The sequence below is a fragment of the Xiphophorus couchianus genome, chromosome 17, assembly GCF_001444195.1.
Source record: "Xiphophorus couchianus chromosome 17, X_couchianus-1.0, whole genome shotgun sequence".
Taxonomy (NCBI): Eukaryota; Metazoa; Chordata; class Actinopteri; order Cyprinodontiformes; family Poeciliidae; genus Xiphophorus; species Xiphophorus couchianus.
In genome coordinates, this window is record NC_040244.1 from 4,494,352 (window position 1) to 4,515,127 (window position 20,776).

The 20,776-nt window shown below is 37.9% G+C and overlaps 1 protein-coding gene across 1 annotated transcript in view; it reads right to left on the minus strand.

Moving 5' to 3' along the window:
• Window positions 1-20,776, minus strand: part of plxna4 (plexin A4) — a 326,516-nt gene that overhangs the window by 288,830 nt on the left and 16,910 nt on the right. Inside the window, exons 2-3 of the mRNA XM_028043958.1 lie at window positions 16,449-17,791; window positions 5,559-5,741 (exon numbers count right to left, since the gene is read on the minus strand). Of these exons, the coding sequence (XP_027899759.1) occupies window positions 5,559-5,741; window positions 16,449-17,693 (1,428 nt within the window). The 5' untranslated portion in view covers window positions 17,694-17,791. The remainder of the gene's footprint in view (window positions 1-5,558; window positions 5,742-16,448; window positions 17,792-20,776) is intronic.

Below are 20,776 nucleotides of genomic sequence, written 5' to 3' on the forward strand. Positions count from 1 at the left end.
TGTGTGTGTGCCTCACTTGAGCTGCATTGTGTTTACAGCATCACAAGAACGGGTGGCAGTATAGATCATAAAGTACTGTCTACATACACGCACATGAAACCTGGCAGCACTAAAACATATTTCATCATTAGCTTTAAGCAGTTAATACTCTGCTCCACTGACTACAGCTCAGCTCAGCCTATTTCAATAACCTGTGTCTGGAGCTAACCAGCACGTCATGCATGCACACAAACACATGCGTCCAAATCAAGGACACAATCAGTGCACAAAATGAGACTGGTCCAAAGCTGTGAATATTTCAAGACTCATGCATGTATCTATAAATAAATAGAAAGAAGGCCATATGAAAACGACCTGTTCATTCATATAGATAGGGGGATCGACAGACCGATAGTGAAAGATAAAGTGATTGCTGTAGTTGGAGAGAGAAGTAATAATGCAGTCAAGTCAGGGTAGCTTGTACAGAGTATGAAACAGAAATTGACAGAGGTTGAGGCATGAGTGAGATTTTGACCTTTCCCTTCTCGACAGCAAACATTCACAATTCAGTGTCTGAACTGACCCATTTCTCACCTCTGCCACGATAAAATGACAGAGCTCAATGAGTCCTTACAAAGCCAATCTTCCTTAAAGTAAAATATAGCTTTAGAAAAACATTCATTATTCTTACCTTTGTTTCATTCTAGCATCTTTTCTAATAATCTTGCTTCACCATGATCCAAATTCTTGTAGCTTATTTTATGTTCATCTTTTTTCATTTTGGTACTTTTTTCCTCTTCAATTGGGAAAATAACTATTATGACTGCATTTCCAGTCCATATACCTTTGAGCGTACATAATTATGGAGCTCAACAAAGAAACTGGCTGTTGACAGAAATCATGAGATTTTTAGTTTAATATGAATTAACTGATGACAGGCCATTGGAAACTCAAAAAGCTGTTATATTTTTAACCAAAGAAGGCACCATATATAAATACCAACCGGTCACCTTGAAGACATTCTTCTGTGGACATACAGATTCAGTGTCTAATTACTTTCATGTTTTATTGCAGGGAGATGCATCTGTGCTACAGATGGGTAGCATGTACAATATGACAATAATTTGTGGTACTTACTCTGATAGTGACAAAAGTGACAAACATTTCAAGAATATTTCCACTCTTTTCAGACTGTAATTGAGGCTGCAAGAAAACAAGTTGGAATAAAACTTTCAGAAGACAATGGGAAGACTGCACATGTTACAGCAAAATTGCTTGGCTTTAATCTTTTGAGCTTTCAACCTCTGTCTTGGCTTTGGAAGTATTGGCAGCCTTTTTGAAATTTCCGAGTTCAAGTAAGGATCTATATTCTCAAGGAAATGTGCATACAATGTGGTTTCAGTAATGCTACCCACACTAATGGCACTAATAGCCAATATAAGAGGCCAGAAGGCAGTTCAAAATGTGAACTCTAAAAATGTTGTGTTTGCTTTAAAAACTCTGCAAAGCTCCATTTTACAGCATCTGCTCTGTCACATGTGGCCATCAAGTCCCTGCTGCCCTTAATAAAAAATAATGATTGGTCACAGCAGCAAGGCTATAAAAGCTTATTTTGAAAGCTTTTCTTATTTCCTCTTATGTTACAGTTGTAAAAAGAAACGGTTGGCAAAAACTTGTATATGCAGGTTAAAGCTTTCTATACTCCTCAAGTCATATATATACAAACAGCAGTTAAAAACTTGGAAATACCTAAGATAAAGGCACAATAACCTGTTCCAGCCTTGCATGTTCCAGCTTGCTAATTTTTGGGCGACTGTCTATGTCAAGTTCAAGGTTAGCTGCTCATTGTATTGAGCACCAATGCTCCCCCATTGGGATTGACAGAGGGAAGATGCATTAGCACCTCAGCAGGTAGTTCTCAATCTCATCTTTTTGCCCTCTTTTCTCTCCACTTTTTCCCTCCACACCTTCCTCTTGTCCCCGAGTCTACCTCTCAAGCCTCGACCCCATGCAGATAACTGGCCGGCTTCTGTCCAGTAGTTTGTGCATTAGCTTCTGCATGGGCATAATGGATCACTGATGCATCCATCTGTGCACATTTAAAAAATGACTAGTAATCTTTGACTATAACACATTTGTCTCAACATCAACAGTTATCTGTCACACCAATGTGTTATACGATCAGATAACCATGAACAAAATCGAAGTCCGTAGGGGGTTAAGTCTTTCTCCTTGACTTGCTGTTGTGCATTGACCTACGGGAAATGGGTTTAAACCTAACCCTGCCTCAGTCTTTTATCTCCATCACTTCTTCGTCTCCTCTCATATTTATCACAGACCAACGAGCACACAAACTGATCGACAGACAGACTGACAGAAGCCATATGGTCTATACACTTCCAGAAGCAGGAGGTAGCCATCAAAGAGATCTCACACAGCAGAAATCGAACAGAAAGAACAAAAATTAAGAGAATGTTGAAGAATGAGGGAAGCAAAACATAGAACAAAAGAAATAAAAATCACATGAAAATTAGTTTGCTGAGTACTAAGAGGCATTTCAATTAAAAAGAGCTCAATGCTGTGTTAAAGTAAAATGGAAGTAAAGGCACAGAAACATGTAGACCCGACTGCTCGTCTAGATTACTCAGAGGTCTTGGTCTAGTTTTGTGCTCTGTTTACTTCATCTCACAGGTAGAAATTTTGTAGGATTTAGGCTACTGTACTTTTAATGTACAAGTAAATCTGCAACCAATTTCCAGTTGGGCTTAAGAGGATGAATTTAGGGTCAGGACTATGACTTGTGCTAATATGGATGGGTGAAGGGCTAGAGAATAAATTATGCAATTAGTACAGACATACTGGAGCTATTTCTATTTCCACTTCCACAGGACTCACATTGCACTTTAGAAATTTTACACTAACCCCCATTACGTTCCGCAATTTTACAAGCAAACTGAATTTAATTTACTCTACTTCCTGCTCAATTTAGTTCGTGATATCATAAATGTGAGGATATAAACAGGAACATTTAACCCGCCCAAGAAGGGCTCAATTAAATTATGTCCCCTCTTTTCCTGTAATTCTTTGATTTATTCAAGGTGATGTGTTTGTCACAACACCACATATAAAACAAAAAAGCAGATTGAAAGATGAGCAGTGAGAGAGCTGGTCAGAGAAGGAGAAATGGGCAGGGACTAAAGGATGGAAAAAATAAGGTGGAGGGCCAAGTATAAATCAACATCCATTAGTCCAGGGGTTATAAAGTCACTGATGAAGGAGGTGGACTTCGGCTCAGACTTTTTATTGTCTTGTTGTTGTTTTTTATTGCCTGTGATGTCATCTAATGGTATACAGTTAATGACAGGGGAGGGGAAGTGTGTAGAAGGGAGGGAAGGATGGAATTGTAATGGTGCTGTGTGTGCACGCCTATGTTGACACATGATATTGATTGCCTTTGTGGAAGTGTCTGAAAGGGGCCTTTGTCTGAATATACCATATGTATATAACTGGACATTTCTGTTTGGTTCCCTAGAAATATTGTTAAAATGTCCCGTTGATAGATTACTGCAAAGTACAATTTTAATTTGATTTTAAAATATTTATTCAAAGACGGGCTACCTAGAAAATCAAGTGTTTCTACACTTTATTCATGTCAGAATTTCCATATATTCTCACACACTGATATGCAGAGTCTGCAATCATTTTTAAGCCAAATATAAAGTATAAATACTAAAACAAATCAAGTTATCTCTGAATTTATGCAGGACCTCCTCCTTTTCCGAGGAGGTCCCTTTAAAGGCAGATGGAGAGAGATGGAGTTTAAATTCTAGAAATACAAATATCAATCCGTAGTTCATTTTTTTCCCCTAATATTTCTTCAGATCTTTAAAATACTGAAAATCTCATAATATTCCAGGTTTCTTAGTACCTCAGAAAATTGTAAGAAGCTTATTTATTTTTAACAATATAATTTTCTGATTATAACCAATAGTTATTTTTATAGATAAAATGTGAATATTAAAAAGGATTTCATATGTCACATATTCATTTATCTAAAAATACACCTTTGTAGCTATAGAAAAATTACAACCTGGAAGAAAAGGGTACTAAAGAAAGATATGTTTTAGCACTTTACAAGTCATTGATACTCTTTGCTTCAGAAACCTCATATCTAGAATATATAAATCTCTGCAAAATCTCTTCTCTCTGTCTCAGCTCACTGGTCATGCCAATCTCTTATTTGATTTAGTTTGACTGAGTCTCTATAATCTCTGGGTGCATATACCTGCGAGACAGCAATGTAAAAGTGCATAGGGTAAAAGGTTCTGCAATACTTTGCACCAGTGCATCATTCCTTTAGCTGTGAAAAGGTCTGCCACACACAAAAGGGCACAGGGGCATGAAGGCAGTCTAAGGTGGAAGCAACAACACTCCAAAACCCAGCTTATCCTCCACTTCTTAACTCTGAGGGGACAAATCCTGTTTAGCCGAGGGCTCTGAATTCGCACAGAGTGTGACATTAGACTTAAGGAGAGACAGTTACAGTTGAAGGTATTAGAAAATGCCCTTGGAAACATTACTAACTTCAATCTTTTTTTTTTTTACTACCAGTGCCACACTGAACATTTTGGCTTTCTGTGGTGCCTCGTATGTGTTTATAACCTCAACAGTTTATTACATTACAACCACCATCTTTTATGTATTCAATTACAGTTTTCTGTGATATGCCAACAGAGTTGTGAATAATTGTCAAGTACAAGAAAAACTTTCTAAATTTTGAAAAAATAAATCTCAGTTGTAGCCTGTATTTGATTTTCTCCAGGGTATTGGGTGACTTCTAAAGGCTGTTGGTTGTATGTCATATTATTTAGATGTATTGGGAACAAGGCGTCTGAATGATTATCCATGTTACATTTTTAAAACTGCCTCAGTGAAAAGGTGTGATTTACATGATTCCTTGGAGCTCCATTGTATGCTATTATCAGGTACATAAATTACTTAATAAATTATGCATTTCATCTTATTCTAACTTCTTAATTTCCCTCACAAGAGATAATAAACTTTGTCTAATCAATTCTGGAACATGCTGATGTGTACAACAATTTGCCGCCAGGGTTCTGGATTTTATACAAGTCCAAAGTAAAGGAAAACTATAGCGGATCCTCCTGATTCCAGGTGTACACGTGTGTATGCGTGATACACGGTGCCTGGGATGAGCAGGTCTGAAAGATATCAGATGAGCTTGGCAGTAGAAATAAAACCCCCTTAGGGGCTTTAGTGATTCCCTTTCCTCAAAACACACACACATATACACAATTTCTTCTTCAGTAAAGGACACGCACTACCATTCACTCTCCCCCTCTTTCACTCAAGCACACGCACCTTCATGCTGCAAATACAGCCGATTCAGCTGATTTGCCTGAAAGTCAATCTGCCTTTCTACTACTATCCATTCTCCAATCCAGTATTCCCAATTCCCAGCTCTTACTACACATTCTAACAGAGAGAAACCAAATCTCGGCTCCCATTGATTAAACTATCTATAATGCAGTTTACTCAACCCAAAGTCTGCTCTTTACCTTCTTGACTCGTCCACTTTTTGTGCCCACGAAGACCAGTGAGTGGTTCTTGTAGACGTAGGCAATCACAGAGGTCATTTTGTCAATGGCGTCTGTAAAGAGAGGCTTGCCGTGCACCATTTCAGACACACCCAGAGGTGCATTCATGTCGAGCCCACAAAAGTCATCGTCAATGGTTAAGAGCTGCAACAGAGCAAAGAAAAATCACAAGTAAGAAAAACGAGATGGGAAATGCTTCAAAATGCTTTGTGATACAGTTTTAAGGCACTTTTTTTACCAACGTAAACTTGCAACGGACATTAAAAAACATGTAAACATGTTAATCGCTATTAGTGTGAGTGGAACATGTGTTTCAAAAAGAATTTTAGTTCGATTAAGTTGATTTACATAGTGCAAATTCAAATAATTTCAAGACACTTTACAAAGTTATTTAAATTCAATCATACACACATTGTGTCAACACAAGCATTTTTTTTTTTTGGCATTCAGAAATAACCTGAATTCATTAAAAATATGACTTATATCAGGTATTCCTCAGTTGGAGGCAGCAAAAAATGAAAACAGGTTAGAGAATGGAAGAAGACTGCAGTCAGGCTCTGGTTCTTCAAATGAGCCGGAGGCTGATCTGTCAGGCTCTATTCCCCACCGTCCATCCAATACAACAGAAACTGCTGAAATGCTGGTGCAGCAAGACACCAAAGTGGTTCAAAGTGAAATAAAAATAAAAAATCTGTGCCTTTTCTGCACTCAGGCAAATCACTGCAAAACGTTTGAGTTCACCACCTGGGCACAATAACCGTGGTATGACCGACCAAATGGGAAACAAACTAAAGCTAGAAAAGTACATTCTAGATTAATATGCTGCTGCTGCCAATAGATTCTAAATGGGTCAGCAAACTATAATTTATCTATCATGAAATAAACAAATTCAAGGGAAAAAGAGAAATAACCAAACTTGTCTTAGGAACAAAAGAAACTTGCAAGGTAGTAAAAACCTTTTTCATATCACTGTGTTCAGGCTAAAACCAGTAAACCTGATACAAAATAGAATAACACTAAAATAATGCTTTATAGCAAAAGGAATATCCCAGGTAGAGCAAAACAAGGTGCATGAATGAAAAATGATTTCTATACAAAATTGTTTTAAATATAAAGCTGCCTAAAGGTTATGAAAAAGTCTGAGGGAATGCCTTTGAAGGGAGACAGGTCTTGTTGTTTATGTCTCATTTTCCATTTTTCTTCCTTGAAGTGCACTCTGGGGGCTTCCGATAAATCGTGCAAGGCCATGGTCTCTGCTCAACCCATCACAGAGGGCCATCATCAGCCCTTAGAACAAGATATACAGGAAATATGGGGTCTGCTTTCATTAGACAAATGGAACATTGCTGGATAAGGGCACAAGCTGGAGGCTACAACATAGGGTCGTATGGAGTGGGATGAATGATTGATATAGACAACCTAAATGTGGGTCAGAAAGATGTCACACAGTTGAAGGTTTGAGATAAAGGTAGAAAATAAAAAGAAAATGGACATAGACCAACTGAGAATAAACAGAAGACAAATTTCTATGCAGGACAACTTTTCCACAAGTTACCAAATCTCCCCCTGTCTTTAACCAGATATTTTTTAAGAAGAATCTGTTCTCAGGAATAAACATTTTGTCCTCTAAGTCCTGCTGTAGTCCTATGTTTGAGTAATGGTTTGCTGATGAGAATCAAGATCAGTCCGTATAATAGGTTTTAACAGCAACCAGTGCCAATGTTCTGATCTATTCAGTCTTATTCCTCGTTTATGTGACAGACCAAAAAACACCCTCTTTGTGTCCTCATCAGTTATAGCTGAGGACATGACAGATTACAGCTCATCATTGCTGAGTTTAAAGGTTAACAGGATCTATCAGAAACAAAACTGAGTACTTGGCAGTATTTGGGCCTTCGATGATTGAATGCTTCCTCCAGAGATAACAAGGTTCCCCTCATTTATTCAAAGATTAATTAATTTTTCAGAAAAAGCAAGTACTTCAAATCATTAAGAAATTAATTATCTGAACTCAGCCTAAATGGGACACAAAAAAAATCTTGCATGTGAAATTTCTTCAGGTTACCCATCATCTTGGTTATTTTTTCAGGTTAAGCAGGAAGTAGACACTATGGGTTTTTTTTTTTAACTAAAACAGCATTTGTAATCAAGTAGCTAATGGCATCACTGTTGACCTTGACTTAGTCTCATGTGCTACCTGCACATTTCTTAAATATTCAAAGATTTTCTACATGTCCAATAAGTGAGTCAAATTTCTGGAGACATTTGAATCAAAGAACAAACTTTTAATCTATTTTGTTCTATTTAGTTATGTTTTGCCAAACGTCCAAAAAGGAACAAATGTTTGTCCAAGTAAGTGAAGCGTTCCAAAAGATTGATAGATCCATCATAGAGACAGAAGAACAGGAGAAGGGAGTCTATATTTGGGCAGAGGCCAGACTCTGATGCAGAATCAGGTCACTCTCAGCCGTATCCATCTCTTTGCTTGTGTCTGGCTGCCAGCACCAACACAAAAAGGGCTCTCTTCTGGACCGTGCAGGGGGATCAGTAGATACAGAGTGTGGAAAAAAAGAGAGCAGGCAGCAAGCACAAGAAAGCTAGAGTTGCTCAATGCGATTAGTGGGGGAGTGAAAGAGATCAGCACTCTAACATTCTCTGATGTATGGCCTAATCAGGGTTTGGACTGCTGTAAGGACTATTTCTACTCGCTGTAACTTCACCAAATTAAAGGCACACTATCAACTACAGCAACACTTGGTATGTCAAAATTGAACATATTTTTAAAAATATTAATGTACTTTGCTGGCACTTTTTAGTGATGCACTTAATTGACTTATTTTTAGGCAAAAAAAGTGATTTGTAAATTTTTTAAAAAAAATTTTAATATATTTTTGTGCACAGATTAATCTTCAAAACTATGCGTAAAGACAGAAGGAAAGGAATTACAAAAAATGGATTCCAGCATGCTTTACATTCCTTTTGTGACTTGCCAAATGGGAACTAGTATTTTCCTCTTGCCCTGCTGTGCTAAATGACCAACCTGCTAAGATGATTGGAGGCACTGCATAATTCTTTCATGACTAAATGGGTTTGCTGTATTTAATGTGCTAAAATTATGTCAAAATTAGATTTTCTCAATAGTGAGTAACTATGAGTCGTGCTGCAGAATTAATAACTTTGTGCTTCTTTACGTGTGAAGGGTTCTAAGTAAATTAAGTTTGCTTATTAGTTCATACAAGCAACCTACTGCCATCACGCCATGTAGATTTTTTGTTTTTCCTAATCTTTCAAAATGATTTCTGTTTTAATTTTTATGCAAGTCTGTAATTTGCTTAAGTTGTTTTAATGCAGCAATTATGGAACAATTCTACTCAGAAGAGCAGAGTTGGGAATGACTGATACTCTTTTCTGCATATTGTAAATGTTTCGTTTATATGATTCCTAAGATTTCCACTCTGCACCTACTATTCTGTGGCCGAATTGCTGCCATTAAAATCGGTCTGAGTTTGTTATGAAACCACTAACAGTTGAATGTGGAGTATAGAGCACTGAATAAATTTTCTGACAGGACTTTTAGCATCCTAACATGGCATCCAACAAGAATATCCTGAGCTAATGTTTGAAACATGCATAACAGTTGGCACTGAGGACCAGAATTATGAGGTAAAGTGTGATACACTTACATGAAAGCTGATTTTATGTTTGTTGCATCAAATTGTGTAAGGTAAAAACAACAAGGGAATTTTAGGATATGTAGTTAGAGTTGTATTTTAAAACTGTTTTTTTATCAGAGTAATCTTTTTTGGCTTTAAGTCCATTTCTGCAGCATTCAGAAATGTGCTCTCTGCATATTCACACAGTGTGCAACACCTGTCACTAAACATAACTTAGATATACTGAAACTCACTCAATAATTAAAGAGGAAAAAAACTATAAAGTTTCTGATTTCCATCTACCTCACAGTTATTTATTCAAATGTAAGATTTTAAGATGGATTAAAAAGGTACACTAACAAAATGACCACAGCATGAAAATATGTACATTAAATGGCATTCATGTGTGTAAATTATGCTGAGTACACACTCGCTAGGCTATACAATAAACTTGACTTACTTGTGTGATCTGGAGGAAAAACATGCAAGTAAATCAGCAATATGAGACAGTCTCATGATAAATTGTTCATTCATGTTTGCTGATGTTTTCATCTGCCAGCCATTAGTTATGCAGGTATAACAAATAAATATTTGCAGGGTGGAAAAACTGTATCAAATCAGGAATAAAACAGCATGACAGAGTGAGACATCACTTCAGCAGAGGTGGAAAAGACAGAAATAGAGGAAGGTGCAAGGTTAGAAGATGGTGAAGGGAAACAATCCAAATCACAAATCAACCTTGAAGCTGGAAGGTGAGCTGAATTTTATGAAGGCACATCATTCTCCTGATGATTCAATGTTTTTCTTTTTATAATGTACTACACAGGCTTTTACCTCTCTGTAGAAGAGAGAACATTTTATTCTTAGCAAAAACGAACAGAAAATAAAACATTTCACCAGGGAAACAGCTGTAGTGAGTCAATTACAAAGAAAGTAGGTGTTAGAAAAATTATCCTCCTGTTCATTTACTTATGAGTTTATTTTACAAGTTATGTTTTCATATTATTCTTTTTATATTATTACTCTCATTTTTATTCTTCTCATATTATTACTCTCATATTATTCTTCTTTTTATATTTACTTAAACTTCTCTTTCTTTTGTAGTATATTATTAACTTTGTTTAGGATGTTTGCCTGGAAGCTGATAACGTTAAACATTCATGTGTTATTAGTTCCATATGTAACTGATTAGTTGTGGTCAGTCACATGCCCTTGTAAGGGCATGTCCATAGGAGGGTCCAGAATGTGAAGACGGTTGGTCAATTCTCTGTGTGAAGAAGCCCAACCTCCTTTTTCTATACAATAAAGAGAAATGCAAAGAAAGATCTAGCAGAATTGATTTCAGACAGTGTTTGACAGCGATTCGTCGCGTCTGTTCTCAATTCTCCTGTTCTGCAGAAAATAAAATAAAACTAATCTCTGTCTCTGGCTGATTCTTTGCAGGTTAGGATAAAATAAACCTATCAGTAGGGGTTTAGTGGATTGACTTGTTTTAATGCAACTATTTGCTGCTGTGTAAAAGAATTTACTCCTTATAGTCTATCTGTGTTTGATTTTTTTTATTGTGCTTCTTGTCACAATTGAACAATCAGACAATGAAAGGAAAGAAAAAAATAAAATTTTTAAATTATGACTTTATTGGGGGAAAAGGGATCTCCAAAACAATGTGGCCCACTATGGAAAATCCAAGTGCTCCCTAAATCTAATAACTACTGTGCCACCCTTAGAGGCAGAAGCTACCATTAATCTTTTGTAATAACTTGAAATTAGTCTTTTACATCACTGTGGACAAACTTTGGTCCATTCTTTTTTGCCAAATTGTTTAAATGTATCCATATTGGGATTTGAACATGGACAATATGAGGTCATGTCACAGACTGGATCTTTAAAGAGTAGAATTCAAGGTTTCATTAAGTCCTAACGTAGCAAAGCAGTCCCCGACCATCATACTACCACCACTGAGTTTGACTATCAGTATGATGCTCTATGTTTTATTTATCGTAAGGATGCAATACCTCCACAGACATGAAATGCTCTACGATTGATGGCATTTTTGTGTAGTCTTTTTACTGTTGAATCAGTTAAGGCAAATGAGGCCTGCAGCACTTTAGATGTTATTTCAGGGCTCCTTTTTGATAATCTGGGTTAAGGTTATATACTTCAACTTTCCTCTTATTGTGATGCAGAGAAGAAAATACACCAACAGCTAGCAGAGAAAGCTGAAGTTTACACAGTTTTTTTAGTTAAAACGGTAGAGTATGACGAAGAAAGCAGAAGACACTTGTTTAATCACAAAATAATGATATTGTGATTGATTCTGACCTTTAGCAAGTGGTATCATGTAAGGAGATTTAATTAGCGTGCCAGCCAGCGAGCAGAATAGCGGATATGTGCATGGAGTGAGGTGAAGTAGAAAGGGGGGGGTGGCAGTCTGGATGTCCTTAATGAATCTGCTAGCATTTCCCTTCCTGAGGATGTGACCTAGACTGACTCATCAGCCGCAGCAGTAGCCAGTGACTGATTAAGCTCCACAATCAGACAGTGGAGAGATTGAGATGACCAGCACACAGGTCATCATCATTCAAAGGCTGGTCAAGCATGTAACCAAACTTAAATAGGAAAAAATGTAAAGGAAATTTAAGGTGACTGGTAGGAGAAGACTGAATTTAAAAGCAGAAGAGCTCCTTTCAAATACAGGGTGATGTCCATGTGTTGAAGGGCTGTTGGAGATCAAGAAAGAGAGTCAAAGAAACAGCAGCCGCCGACTAGAATAATCTAATTAATTGCGGAGAATTCAGAATGTGAAGTCGGTAGCACATAACAAATGTAGAAGAATAGCCCGTGGCATGTTAGTTAATGACATGTAATTAATGATCATTACTAGAAGGGATGAAGGGATGGCCATAGCCTGTCAGAGACTTGTGAACGACCTTGTAATTTTCCCGTCAGTCTTTGAGGATGGCAGGCTTTCCTTTGCTGCTTACAGAAATTGTTGTTGTAAGAAATATAGGAATCTGTGAACAGAATCAAAAGGATTGAGACACATAAGGCTAGTATTTTTTAAGATTGTGATGAAAAGAACAGGCAGAGGAAGAAAGTGGCCGAGGATGCAAGCACTGAATCAAGGATGAGAGAAAAAAAGCTAGGGAATTTATTGCAATCCTGCTGTTTTGTTGTTCTGTTTTTTTCTGCTGACACAGTCAACATGGAGGGAACAGGCAGCGCTTTTTTTATAGGTCACATGCCACTTCACAATGATCTATGGATGCAGGCCCTTTGCAGACTTATACTGTTGAGCATGCATTATGTGGATCAGCCAAGCATGGCCATTTGAGGCAAAGAGGAAGCACCCCCCTTCACATACACACTTGTTCTTTCCATGTATCCTCGCTCCCCTCTGCTGTACATTCCTTTTCTTCTCTGACTCCCTCTCTGCCTCTCTCCAGTGATGACTGAGAGCCTCTTAAAGATGGTGTGAAGCATCAAAGGTCTGGCAGGGGCAAATGTTTTATACAGCCCTAACAAAGACAGCAGCTTTGTGTCCCAGCACACACTTGCTTTAATAGATTGATTATAACAGACTACAGATAGAAGTGTTATTATAAAAGACAAATATTTAAAATGTTTACCTGAGGTAAAATATTTAATTTACCCCCTTAACTGTCATCCTAAAAACACTTGCATATAAGTTACACCAGTGGAACTTACTGGTGTAACTTGGTGATATGAATAAGGGGTTAAAAAAATAATGTTATGATAATTAGTGTACTTTAAACAAGATCACATAAAATTATGTTAAGATGTTCAAATTTTGTGTTTACTACAATTTATAGTGTATAATATTGTATTATAAGGTTCATGCAGCCTATTCATGTTTTAATCCTCATCTTTTTAGTGTGTTTATTTTTGGTTAACTATTTTTTGCTTTGTGCATTGATAATTTTTCAAAAACATGATAAAATTGGCACACACATCTGGTTCTGCCCAGATGTGTGATGGAAAACTTTGTGTTTTAAAAATATTGAGTTGTCCATATTTTGTACTTCCTTGTGTATCTTCCTGAGTTTTTGTGCTAGAACACCATCAACAATGTAAAAACATGGTGGTGGTAGTATCATGCAACCCATATTTGTTAGATTTTTTTGTTTTAAAAAAAAATTTAAGCCCAACTTATCCTTCTTTCTTCCCCTCCATGACTGAATTATTTTTGAGTTTGCCTATCACAAAAATGTAAAGTGTAAAGTGATAAAATGTGAAAAAATTTCAGAAGTGTAAATATATTTTGCAAGGCACTTTATTTATTTAACCCTAACGGGTTACTAAAGTGATGGTATAGAAAATACCCTGGTTCTGCCCATCATCCATTACAAAGTATTTAGGACTAACCACAAAGTATGAATATTTTTCTTCACTATCAAAAATGTGTGTGTGTTTGACTACACAACTAGCCCGCTCTAATGAGCCTTGGGGCTGTTCGTCCTCTCCCTAATTGGAGGAAAAACACATCATGTTCAAAATATGATGCTGTTTGAAAGGTTGATAAAATAAAAGTGCAAGAGAAATCAAGAAAATGAGAACAGGGTGTGAGATAAAAGAAGATACTGAGCAATGAAGAGGGCAAGATAAAGGGGAATCTATTTAATACAAGTCTCAGTACCATCTTAGCTCCCTCTCACACCCAGCCCTCACATGTAGTCCGTCATTAAAAAATAATAACAGCTGTCTCTACTCTATCCCTTGGTCGACACTGTAAAGGACATTAAGATTGTCAATTTGATTGTACTAGATCCTTAAGAATCGTATCCTGGCCAAAGGCCAAAAACAGTGTGTGGTTCTGTTTCTCTGACCAGATGCTGACTTTAGTGGCAATAGGGATGACAGTGTTTTACAGTAAACAAGAGCTGCCTGCAAAAAACACAAGCTAACATTAGTGCCTAGCACTTCACAACGATGTATTTTTCAGACTCTAACTGCATGCATGAGGTCAGATAAATCTTCAGAAAAAAATAATAGGGCTTTGTGCATTATAGATTACGTGTTGCAAGAACTTTATAGTAGCTTAGTTAATTATTAACTTCAGGTATAAAGAGAAAAATTAGGCTAACTAAGAAATTCTAGGTGAAATAACATGCATGTTTGAATCAAGGGAAATGGTTAGCGATGCAATGAATGTCATTGGTGAGGGGTTAAGTTTTATAATCACAATCCTAATGTAGACCATGGAGTGCTTGTTACATGGAGCGTGCAATTCTTTAAAACTTCCAGATTTTTCTAGATTCTGTTTTTTTTTTACAGTTCTCAGTTTCAATTAAAAACATAAAAGTTCATCATTAAAAGGGAAGCAGAACATATGTAGAGGAAAGAGAAATATGACATAAGGAAGGAAGACACATGGAATGCGAAACAAAAAGGAAGTATACAAAAGAGAAAAGAGGGGGAAAAGAAAGAGGGAGGACAAAAAGCACACCAAGTTATAAGGAACTGTACTTATTAAGACCTGCAAAATAATGAAATTCAATATTTTTCTAGACAGTAACAAGGACAGCCCTAATTAGCGTGCACACATTAGTTGATATTCATGTGATTTTCTGATTCCTTAACTAGAGCATTTTTGAGAGCAGGAACCAAAGAAACCAGCCTGTCATCCTCCATTCTCAAAGCAATATGGCATTTTAAATGTGTAAGAGTGAACAATGTGTGTTTGTGGCTGTTTCAGCACAATTTGAGAGTCATTATTTTAAAGCACGTTTCTGTTATGTGTGACATAGCATTTCTGTTCACGCATCATTTAAAGTAGCAAAGAAATTAATCTGACAGTAACAAGCAAACATTCATAAACACAAACCGTGAGACATTAGCAAAAGAACCATGCCTGCAGACAAATCAAGTTAGCTTTGATTGTTCGAGTGCAATCAAACATATCATTCATTATAGTGTGATAAAAATATACATAATCTTTACTCCATTTAAAGAAGCTTTTAAAAAGAATATTTCTATATAAATAAAAATGTGGATTAAAATGAAACAGACTAACTTTTTCTGTCTTGGTACAGAATCTTTTTTGCCCCATTCTAACTATGTCTGTTTTTTCAGCAGCCAAACTTGCACATACAGACATTCATGAGTGTCAAAACTCATCTATCCCCTGAGTCCATGTCACTTGTTCAGCAGGGTCTAATTTATGCACTGACGTTGGTGCAATGCTTAAATGGCATCATTTCTCACCGCTAACCTCTTTGAGCTACCTCACTCTCTACTCTCCCTGCCGACAGCTCTACCCCAGGCATGATTTATCAGGCCCTCAAGCTGCAAAGAACAGCATCCTGGCACGTGTGTTGTGCCAGAGACAGATTAATAGATTAACACAGTTATTTGAGAACCAAACACAAGTGGGGTCAACATCATAATGTCTCAGAGTAGGTACATGACTGAGGTCAGGATAATATGTTCTCAGCACCATCAAGATGAAATTTATATCTCAGAGTTATGGCTATGACAGAGTCATCACTTCCTGGATAATAGCATTTAAAATTACTTCATACAGTTATACAGTTTTGATTGAAATGGTTTTTTATTCTAACCATTTAGCAGCATCAAGAGAAGAGTAGTTAAGAAAAGAGTTGCGGTTCCTGGGGAAGGTAGCCCAAGCATCCAATACCCAATTTAACCTTATTTGTTATGTGCGTAAAGAGAGAAATCAAATGAACTGAACCACTGAATTTGTAATGCTGTTATGGAGAATAATATTATGGTAATTTGGCACACTGTTCAGCTGCACTGTTTAAGGGGTGAGCAGATTCAAACAGGCAGTGGATGGTTAACATCTCATTGCGACTGGAGGGATTATGAACCCACTGAAGAACATTGTGTTGGTAACTCCCCTTGTGCAGTAGAGCTCGTTAGCGAAACATCGGTGAGAATCACATCTAATATTCCCCAGAGACACTTGCATATAATTACAATAACTAGAAACAATACGTAAATTGTTTTTTATGACCAGTTAAGTATATTTTAAAGACGCACATACTATGCTTTAAATGAAAAAGGAAAATCAAAAATCTTCAAAGAAACCTTGAGAAATTACAATGCAAATTTCACTTGCAGTGCAGTATGTCCTTAGATGTCTAACTTGGTTCTGAAATTCCATCATGTCATCAATCAAAAATCTCACATTTGCATTTTGTTCTAGCATACTCACCGCACTGCTGCAGCGAACATCTTTGACTTTCAGCCAGGCCAGATCTAGTGTGCCCTCTCCCTTGTAGCAGGACTGCAACCTTTCCTTGATTTTCTCATTGATCTTTCGAAGTGAAAAAACACACAGAGCAGAGTCCTGAGGGGCCTGCCTCGGACGCCTCTTCTGACCTCTTGAGAAGATGGCAAAAAGCACATCGTCATCTGGGGCCATGTCCAGTGAAGGTGCAAGGATGGAACCAGCTTTCGATAAGTAGGCTGCTTCAAGTAATCTGTACTCCACATTGCCACTTATGCACCCTATCGGGACCTCGACATATGAGATGAATGCTGTGTCTGCCTTGCAAAGGCGAACTATCTTGGATGTGTATACCTGTTCCCGACCAGCAGAAGAGGAACCTGTGGTAGGTCCACCTCCCATTTCAGGCTGCAAAGTTAGGAAGTAGACAAAGTTCCCGCTGGCAAAGCCATAAATGTAATATATGTCAAAGTCAGGGATAACTGTGAATGTATCCGAAGGAATCTTAATCATAGAGGCCACAAACTCATCATGGAAGACGTAGGCAAACATGCCATCTTCCTCTGAGTTTCTTGCCAGTTTTCGGCTAGAGATGGTAGGGAAGTACTCTGGTTTACCATCGACTGCTGTGGCTACAAACAGCATATCTGGAGAAGCATTGCCATAGGAAACAATGACACCAAACACAGAGCCACTCTCATTCACACCAGAGAGGTAGTGCTCTTTCTTGTGGAAGGGCTCTCCCAGTTTGAAGAGGTCATCTAGACGGAGGAGTTTGCAGATGCCCTGGTAGAGGCTGCCACAAGCCAGCAACCGGTTCTCCCTGTAGTCCATCAAAAGCATCTTGTTTACATTGTTGGTAAGTGTCAGTGGCTCGCTGCAAGGCTGAACAATACGTGGTGGGTAGCACTTGCGGTTGTCTTCATCTGGACCAGTCTCATGGAACAGTTGAAGCTTCAAACTTGGAGACAGTTTGTATATACGATTAACTGCTCCCAAATAAACGTTGCCATTGCGATAGTCCACAGCAAGATGGTTAAATGTCCACTGCGGGTCCTCAGCATAAAATGAGGCATACCCCTCCTCTTGGAGCAACGCTGTGATCACTTGGGATCCGGCACTGTGGGCCTGTGGGGCTTGCACCACTGTCTGTGATCCCGCAGGAAGCACCATACTAAACAGGAAGCAGCAAAAGAAAAAATAGGTCCGTATTTTTGACTGAGACGTCATGGCTGTGCTGATGGTTGGACGGTTGAGGAGAGGGACAGAGGCACAGTCCAGTACCGTTGCAGGATCAAGCCCGTTTTGAGATGAAGGTCATTATACACCTACGGAGAGGAAGAGAAAAAAGAAGTAAAGTCTGGGAAATGAACTCAAATATTACCAACAAATTACTTTTAAATAAAGTGGTTCTTGCTCTAATTTCATCTGGCACAGATTAAAACAGAGCAAATTAAAAGTTTTAAACAGGTGTATATGCCATGTGTTAGAGACCCTAAAGCAATCTGTACTTGGATCAATGAGCTAGACAAAAAAAGACAAAAATTAAATGAAATAAGATAAATTTTTTGTTTCATTTGTTGCTTTGTGTCAAACTATTAAATCAGGTACAGAAAGTGGGACAAGAAACAGGAAGAGTAATGCATTGTCTCAACGGAGGTGATCAGCATGGCTCTGCACCATCTTTCTGCATGGACCTCCTGCCTCTCTCCATCTTTATTTGCCTTTCTGCTCCAGTCTCCATGCCCCTAATTGATTCTCCCCTTGGAGTAACAATCTGCATGCTTTGGCGATTTCTCTCTTCTCTCCCAATAGGGCAGCTTACCTGCTGACACTGCTAGCAAAGAAAAAGGACCATCTTTCGCTCTTTAAATTACCTACACTCACATATCCACACACAAAGAGGGGGGTTTATGAGCCAAAGAGGAACAATTAGGTTGGAAACGCTGGCAGTTGCAAAAATAAGCTTCCCTTTAGACCTAAGGTCATTTGCACAACCTCCCCATTACCAATACAACTATTGTAAATTCACACTACTGAAGGCAATCTTGTAAAGCATAGAACTACTTGTAAACAATACATTCAAGAATCAATATAAGGGATATTCCAGCCAAAAAAGATGTATCAACATTAATTTAATCTCACATAACTGGTTTTCACATAAATTTGATCTTTTTGAATGAATACTGATAAGAGGAAAAAAGGTAAATCGCCACAAATCATAAAGCTACATAAAAGCTTAAAACTTAATTTCTAAACAACAAAGCACAAATCCAAACTTCCAAATTTATTATCATTACTATGATTAGACAACATGAACATTCCTAACCAATGACTGCGGACAATATCCAGCATTATCTTGCCACAGATCTCATTTCAGGGCACATACAAACATTCATCAGGCATGGTGGAGGAAAATGCAACCTCTCAACAGAATTGACACTCTCAATTTCTCCATGAAGACATAAAGAGAGCAAGAGCAAAGCATAGCCAGCTTGCAGCACATGATAAGAGGTCCAGAGCTGATGATGAGAGGAATACAAACTGATCCAGAGATAGGTGAGGCATGTTCAGATGTGTGTGCCGAGAAGCATCGTTAGCATAGCTGAAACAAAGGAATGAGGTTGCAAGGTGAGAAAAAATGGAGACCAAGAGAGTAACATATAAAGTAACTCTGCAAGGTACATGAACTAATCTGAGACCCAGATTGGTCTCAGAAAGCTAAACCTGCTAAGTAAAAGGCAAAATGTTTGATTAAAGCATAGATACAGCATTCAGTAAACCCCCCCGGGAATATATTTTCATCTAACTACAACCAGTTCTACTGTGTTTTTAAAAGACATAAATATCCATGGATTTTTTTCTCATTTATTTTACCGATAATACTCTGAAAGGTATGATGTGTATTTCTATTGAGTCCCCTAACAACCCACCCACTACTTAGGGTTTTTGGGAAGTGTCTCTTACAGCTTTGGACATCTACATACTAAATTATTAATGAAAACTCTTTGCAAAATGGCTCAAGCTCAGACTGAATGGAGATGGTCTGAACAGCAATCTTTCCACATTTTTCCCAAAAGTGGTAGGTCTACTTTGACTATACCTTTTTGCACTAAATATGCTATCATTTATCCTGCTGGAATTTGGACCTCAACCACACTCAAATGATTTTTCAACCTTTAAGACTAACTTCCCGACTCACATGGACATAGAAGCTCTGATCAGCTCCTATGTCCTACTGAAGAAAAGCATCTAGAGCAGGGGTGTCAAACTCCAGTCCTCGAGGGCCGCTTTCCTTTTTCCTGCAACTTTTAGATGTGCCTCTGCTGCACCACACCTGAATAGAATAATTCTGTCATTAGCAAGGCTCTGGAGAACTGATCTACACAAGGAGGAGGTAATTAAGCCATTTCATTCCAGCGTTTTGTACCTGTGGCACATCTAAAAACTGCAGGACAGCGGCCCTCGAGGACTGGAGTTTGAGACTCCTGATCTAGAGAGAATGAGTACCATGTTGTATCACAGGGATACATCATCTGGAGTGCTTTTTTGTTTCACGCAAAATGATTTATAGATACACCAAAAAGTTACACTTGGTGTCACCTAGTTAGAGTTATCTCACATATCACGATTTAAACAGGGGACCTTAGGAAAGCTGCTGCAACCTTAAAGACTGTTGGCAGTATACTCAGTTCATAAGATAAGTCAAAAATTTAAAAAAGGAGTAGAATATTAATTTCACATTGAGAAGATGAATGGTCAAGCAAATCTGAGCTGACATTTTCCTGCAAGTGAGTAAAAACAGGAAAATAGCAAAAGCAAAGGAATCTGAGAAATTAGACTAAAGGGGATAAAGTGTGAGCCGTGATGATGAAGGGAGAGAGGGAGCTTGGTAATCCTTTATATTCACCTATTCTCCTGTGTATAAACACAACTGCATTCTCACTCAGCTTACAGCTACAAACTAAAAAACACACTATAAAAAAACAAGACAAAAGCTTCATGCAGATTCCCTTGAGAAATGCAAGTTTGGCAGTTGTAAAGCATTAACGCTCTAAAAACACCTCATCAGTGATGCCCCTGCAAAGGCAGCGTGTCTGCCACATAAATTTGTTGCTGAGACGCAATTATCCTCACTGATGGAAAGGAGGGGGGGAGCTCATTTAACTGCTGTTTGCCTATGCCTGCTAATCATCAAACTCCATTAATTAAAGCTTGCTCTGGTTCTGAGGATTTATACATCAGACAAGATGCACATACACACACACACACGCCCGCATACACACAGGCATAAAGAGGGACTGACATTCTAA